Genomic DNA, 6188 nt, shown 5'->3' with positions numbered 1-6188 from the left:
TTTTTTTCTGCTTATGTGGTGCTGAGGAATCAAACCCAGGGCCTCATGCATGCAAGGCAAGCGCTCTACCACTGAGCCACCTTCCCAGCCCTCATCTAAGCATTTTTACATGCAGTCATTCTGAGTTTCTAAGACCAGGCACAGACAGGTTAACTGTCCAAGGTCACTTACATAGTAAGATTCAAACTATGGCATGCTGACCCTTGTGGAGGCCGAGAGAGGGGTGGTGGCCAGTCCAGGGTCATGTAACCACAGCCCAGATGCTAAGAGCTGCTTGGCTCCCTTCTAGCCTAGGGGAAGCAGTGACACCTGTGACTCCTAGGCTGGGGGTGGAGCGGGGGTGGAGCCAAGGAGACCCAGGTGGGTGGCCTCTTGAGAACAAGAACACAAGTGGCAGAGTGGCCAGGAGCAACATGAAGCAGAGCTGGGGACCAGGGCTGCTGATCCTGGGAGCTGTGGTCCTCATAGAAGGTAAGGGACCCGTGTGTGGGAGGGAGGCAGAGTGGAGCGCTAGAGTTCACGGCTGCTCTTGGCCCTCCTATAACTTGGTATGTAGGTCTGTCTGTCTGTGGATCATGTTGGGTGTTGGCTGTGTGTGGGGACTGTGTGTGTGTGTGTGTTACCCCCAGTGACCTCAGGAAAGTTCTGGGCCTCATTGGCCTGGGTCTCTCTTTCCTCTTTCCCAACTCTTCGCTCCCTCACTCTAATGATCGGTGGATCTGTACTCAGGGAAGAGGGAAGGTCCAGACCCTTTGGTCAGCTCACTGGCAGCCTTTGGGAAGCTGGGGAGTCTGAACTGTTTCCTCAGGGGTGGGGTGAGTCTCACCTCTTGGGACCTCCCCTCCTTGGACATGACGCAGTCCTCTAATCCTTTAGTCCTCCATGGTTGAAAGGACAATTAAAATAATGCTCTCCACATACACAAGCGGCCTCCCTGAGTCAGCAGTGGGGGCAGCAGTTAGGGGTTCAGAAGCCTGGAGGAAGGCTGGCCAGGGCCCAAGCTGTATCCTAGACCAAAGAGTGCTGAGCACAGTTCAGGGAGGAGAACTAATTACTGAGCGTGCACTCTGAATGAGTTCCAATAAAAGCTCTTGCTCGAACTCATATAAATATTTTCATTCTGGGAGGGACTGGTGAGGTAGCCAGTTACAGGCAAGGATCAACCCATCCCCTCTACCAAGCCTGTGCCCAGCAGCTCAGGGCTCCTGAACCTCACCTAAGTCTTTCTCTCTCTTCTCAGGTCTTCAAGCAGCCCAGCGTGGTAAGATCTGGGGATGCTGGGCCTGCCTTACTTGGGTCCAGGTTGAGTCAGGGTGTGGGGAGATGCGGGGGGTCCGCTGTCAACATGACACCTCTCTCCGTAGTCTGTGGGCAGCGTGGTCCTGGGCCCCCTGAGCCTCAGGAAGGCAACACAGTGCCTGGCGAATGGCCCTGGCAGGCCAGTGTGAGAAAGCAGGGAATCCACATCTGTAGCGGCTCCTTGGTGGCAGAAACCTGGGTCCTCACTGCTGCCCACTGCTTTGAAAAGTGAGTCATGGCTGCAATCGGTCAGGGTCTCAGCCTGTATGGGTGGATTTGTCCCTAAGTCCCAGAAGACTGCTTCCAGTCCCTAGGTTAAAAAGGTACCATTTGCCAGGCACCAATGGCTCACACTTATAATCCTAGCTACTCAGGAGACTGAGATCTGAGGATGGAGGTTTGAAACCAGCCCAGGCAGAAAACTCCCCATGAGACTCTTCTCTTCAATTAACTACTCAAAAACCAGAAGTGGCTCTGTGGCTCAAGTGGTAGAGCGCTAGTCTTGAGCACAGAGGCTCAAGGACAGTGCCCAGGCCTTGAGTTTAAACTCCACAACCGACAAAACAAACATTTTCTGGGCACTGTTGCTCACACCTGTAACCCTAGCTGGTCAGGAGGGAGAGATCTGAGGATTGTAATTCAAAGCCAGCTCAAGCAGGAAAGTCTGTGAGACTCTTACCTCCAACTAACCAGCAAAAAGCCAGAAGTAGATCAAGCCTTGAGTAAAAAAACTCAAGATCAACAGCCAGGCCCCAAGTTCAAGCCACAGGGCCAACACACACACACATATACTATATATATACTGAGAATTTGTCTCAAGTTTAATTGTAACAATAACCTCTCATGGTCCTGAATGAGTAAGCTGAAGTTCGAAGAAACAGGGGAAAGCTGGGCTTAAAGCCACGAACTGACATCTGCACATCTTCTACCTACCTGTGCTTCCCAGACACTCAGCCCTTCTATTCCAGGGAGGCAGCGACAGAACTGAACTCCTGGTCTGTGGTCCTGGGCTCTCTGCAGCGCGAGGGGCTGAGCCCAGGGGCTGAGGAGATAGGGGTGGCTGCCTTACAGTTACCCCAGGCTTATAACCACTACAGCCAAGGCTCGGACCTGGCTCTGCTCCTGCTCGCCCATCCTGTAGCCCGCATACCCCTCTGCTTGCCCCAGCCTGCCCACCACTTCCCCTTTGGAGCATCTTGCTGGGCTACTGGGTGGGATCAAGACACCAGCAATGGTAAGTGCAATCCCAAGAGGCACTGCGCTTGCCTAAGGCCATAGTTCGAGCTCCAACTGTCCTAGCCCTGCCTTCCTTTGCTGCTATAAGTCTAGACTCTAGCCTCAGTCCCCATCTCTTTTGTTAGCTCCCAGGAAACTACGGAATCTGCGTCTGCGGCTCATCAGCCGCCCCACATGTAACTGTCTCTACAACCGGCTACACCAGCGGCTGCTGGCTAGCCCTGCTCGGCCAGGGATGCTATGTGGGGGTGCCCAACCTGGGGTGCTGGGACCCTGTCAGGTCTGATTGGGAGGAAAGGGAGAGGGGAGGGCTTTGCCTTGGGATGGGGGCTCAGCCACTGAGAAGAATCAGGGAGCTATAGTCAGAGGGCATCTGTCTTAGACTCCCTTGCCTGGCTCCAGGGAGATTCCGGGGGCCCTGTCCTGTGCCAGGAGCCCAATGGACGCTGGGTTCAGGTTGGGATCATAAGCTTTGCATCAAGATGTGCCCAGGAGGACACTCCTGTGCTGCTGACGGACATAGCTGCTCACAGCTCCTGGCTGCAGGCCCGAGCCCAGGGGGCAGCTTTCCTGACCCAGGCCCCGGAGACCCGGATGACCAGCGATGAGGACAGCTGTGTAGGTAGGAGCACTAGGGTTCTTGAGAGCGGGATGATGGGGACACACTCAGATCTACATGACTTCTAGGCAATGGGTAGGAGCCGCAGTGAAATGGCTCAGACAGTAAGCCCATTAAAATAATAACTAATAATAATAATTAATAATAAGCTAACTAGGGGGCTGGGAAGGTGGCTCAGTGGTAGAGCGCTTGCCTTGCATGCATGAGGGCCTGGGTTTGATTCCTCAGCACCACATAAGCAGAAAAAGCTGGAAGTGGTGCTGTGGCTCAAGTGGTAGAGCGCTCGCTTTGAGCTGAATTGCTGAGGGACAGCGCCCAGGCCCAGAGTTCAGGCCCCATGACTGACCAAAAAAAACAAACAAAACCCAAAACAACAACAAAACCAAAACACTAGTGGCCTTTTAAGGCTCTGTTTGGTCCCTAGGATAGTGACAACCCCACAAGGGCTGGGAGATATAGGTGCTTTCGAGTTTTATGGGTTTGGGGTGTAGGAAAGGAATGAGCTCTCTGTTTCTGAAATCTAGCTGAGGATTTTGGGGGAAAGCTGCATGTTTCTGGGCAGGAATCTAGAGATGAGACAGGGCTTCCTCTCAGATCCTGCTTTACATGATTGACATGCAAACTACATGCAAAGTAATTCCTCAGAAGGAAGTTGTGTCTTGACTTTCAGAAAAGCAATTATTAGTAAGGACTTCTACAGCCAGTCCAGGCCTAGAGGGGTACAGACAGGTGGGGCAGGGAAGTGGAACAGGGCCAAGGAAGCTGTACAGTCAGACCACCAGGGCTAAAAGCTTGGGTCCTGGCTTTTGAATCCCAGATTAGCTATTTTCTTTTGGTTACAGAAGCAGAAAACCATTTAACCCTCCTGGAACTTCTGGTTAGCTTTGTTAATGAAGATAACAAAAGGCGACTTGTTTTTTTGGTGGTCATGGGACTTGAACTCAGGGCCCTGAGCTCTTTTGCTTGAGACTCGGCTCTACCACTTTGAGCCACAGTGCTACTTCTGGTTTTCTGGTGGTTCATTGGAGATGAGTCTCATGGACTTGCCCGCCTGGGTTGGCTTTGAACTGTGATCCTCAGATCTCAGCCTCCTGATTAGCTAGGATGACAGGCGTGAGCCACCAGCTCCCAGCAAAAGGCAACCTTAATAAAAGGATACTGAATTTGATTGGTCCATAGGAAGTAAACACTGTGTGCTAGGCCTGCTTAAAGCCCTTTGTCAGATGATGAATTCATCTGTTTCAGCCTGTGGATCCTTAAAGACAGAAGGTCCCCAGGCAGGAGCTCCCTCCGTGTGGCCTTGGGATGCCAGGCTGAAGCACCAGGGGCAGCTGGCCTGTGGCGGAGCCTTGGTGTCAGAGGAGGCGGTGCTGACAGCTGCCCACTGCTTCATTGGGTGAGCCCTCTTTCCCCTTTGTGCCCCTAGCCCCAGCCCTGTTACCCAGTGCTGTCAATGCTGCCTCTGCACAGGCGCCAGACCCTAGAGGAATGGAGTGTAGGGCTGGGGACTGGATCAGAGGAGTGGAGTCTGAAGCAACTCATCCTGCATGGGGCCTATACTCACCCAGAAGGGGGCTATGATGTAGCCCTACTGCTGCTGGCTCAGCCCGTGACACTGGGTCCCACCCTGCGGCCCCTTTGCTTGCCCTACGCTGACCATCACCTGCCTGACGGGGAACGTGGCTGGGTCCTGGGGCTGGCTCGCCAAGGAGCAGGTATGTAGGATCAAGCCCACCAGCGATTGTTCATTGAGCTTAAAGGCTGCTGGAGCAGCTGGATTTGGTTGTTTTCCCTGTCCTATAGGCATCGGTTACCCTCAGACAGTTCCTGTGACCGTCTTGGGGCCAAGGGCCTGTGGTCGGCTGCATGCGGCCCCTGGGAGCGATGGCATCCCCATCCTGCCAGGGATGGTGTGTACCAGTGTTGTGGGGGAGCGGCCCCACTGTGAGGTGAGTCCCAGGACCTCAAACCTTACCCAACAGGCTCCTGACCTTCTCTCACCCTGCAGTTCATGAGCAGATTTGCCAGGTTTGGCCTCTAGCCCTCACCCGAAGTCAATCTTTGCTGCCAACTAGCCCCCAAACTGCCAAAGCATTCATCTCCTGCCCCCTCGGCCCTCTTGCTGCCAAGGGGGGAGAGTTACTGAGTGTCATCTGAACTGCCAGGGCCTGTCTGGGGCACCGCTAGTACACGAGGTGAGGGGCACCTGGTTCCTGGCTGGGCTACACAGTTTTGGAGACTCCTGCCAAGGGCCTGCAAGGCCTGCGGTCTTTGCTGCCCTGCCTGCCTACGAGGACTGGGTCAGCAGTTTGGACTGGCATGTCTACTTCGCTGAGCCGCCAGAGCCTGTGGTTGAGGCCGGAAGCTGCATGGCTAACTCAAGTATGTGTTCTGGGGCTTCCCTCAGGAACCTCCCAGTCCATCCAGGGAATACACAGTGCTAAACCACTTCTAGCTGCCCTGCGGGGGTGAGTGGTGGACAGACCCATGGGGATTCCAAGGACATGATGTCACCCCCTCTTTCAGCCTCAGTATTCTCATGGTCCATGGGGCCCAGACAGACCCTATTCCTTCAAGGGAGCGAACAAAGCTTCAAGGACCAGGCCAGTCCCCCCACCCTTCCTTCCTCTCTTTAACAGGCCAGCCAGCCAGATGTTGACAGGTGACTGGAGAAAAATGTTACTGCTGCACCCTCCCCCTTCCCTGGGCATCTGGGCTCCGGGGCAGGCCCAGACGTACCTACTCTAGATCCTGCAGGACAGGGTGCCACCTGTGAGGTGCCCCCCCCCTCAGCCCTGCAGCTTTCCCATCCCCCCCTAGCCTGTTCCCCTTGCATAAAAATCACACCAGCCAGCTTTTTCAAAAGTTTCTTTTTTTTTTTTATGGGGGTGGGGAGCAATTTTCCTTTTTTTTTTTTTAAACTTAAATAAATTGTTACAAAATAGACTTTAGAAAATAAGTTACAAACTGTAGCAAAAGGCTCCCCTTCCACAGGCAGCTTTCCCACCCATGGCATTCTCTGAATCTGCCTCTC

The 6188-nt window shown here is 53.8% G+C and overlaps 1 protein-coding gene across 1 annotated transcript; it reads left to right on the top strand.

Moving 5' to 3' along the window:
- The first annotated feature begins 413 nt into the window (after positions 1–413).
- On the top strand, positions 414–5864 carry Prss53 (protease, serine, 53). Its single transcript, XM_013011520.1, has 11 exons — positions 414–471; positions 1241–1261; positions 1365–1527; positions 2268–2533; positions 2661–2815; positions 2938–3157; positions 4400–4550; positions 4625–4869; positions 4958–5103; positions 5320–5536; positions 5794–5864. Exons 1-11 carry the CDS (start codon positions 414–416, stop codon positions 5811–5813), a joined length of 1662 nt encoding a protein of 553 aa, XP_012866974.1. The 3' UTR covers positions 5814–5864.
- The last annotated feature ends 324 nt before the right edge of the window (positions 5865–6188 follow it).

The sequence above is a fragment of the Dipodomys ordii genome, unplaced genomic scaffold, assembly GCF_000151885.1.
Source record: "Dipodomys ordii isolate 6190 unplaced genomic scaffold, Dord_2.0 Scaffold14, whole genome shotgun sequence".
Lineage (NCBI taxonomy): Eukaryota > Metazoa > Chordata > Mammalia > Rodentia > Heteromyidae > Dipodomys > Dipodomys ordii.
The sequence above is the reverse complement of the archived record's forward strand: the minus strand, read 5'-3'. Positions and strand labels throughout refer to the sequence as shown.

Bases quoted from the DNA above. Each gene is read 5' to 3' on its own strand.
- Prss53 (XM_013011520.1), top strand. From the start codon at position 414: ATGAAGCAGAGCTGGGGACCAGGGCTGCTGATCCTGGGAGCTGTGGTC. The intron at 2,816-2,937 runs GTCTGATTGGGA...GCCTGGCTCCAG, and splicing joins GGGTGCTGGGACCCTGTCAG to GGAGATTCCGGGGGCCCTGT. The intron at 4,551-4,624 runs GTGAGCCCTCTT...GCCTCTGCACAG, and splicing joins GCTGCCCACTGCTTCATTGG to GCGCCAGACCCTAGAGGAAT.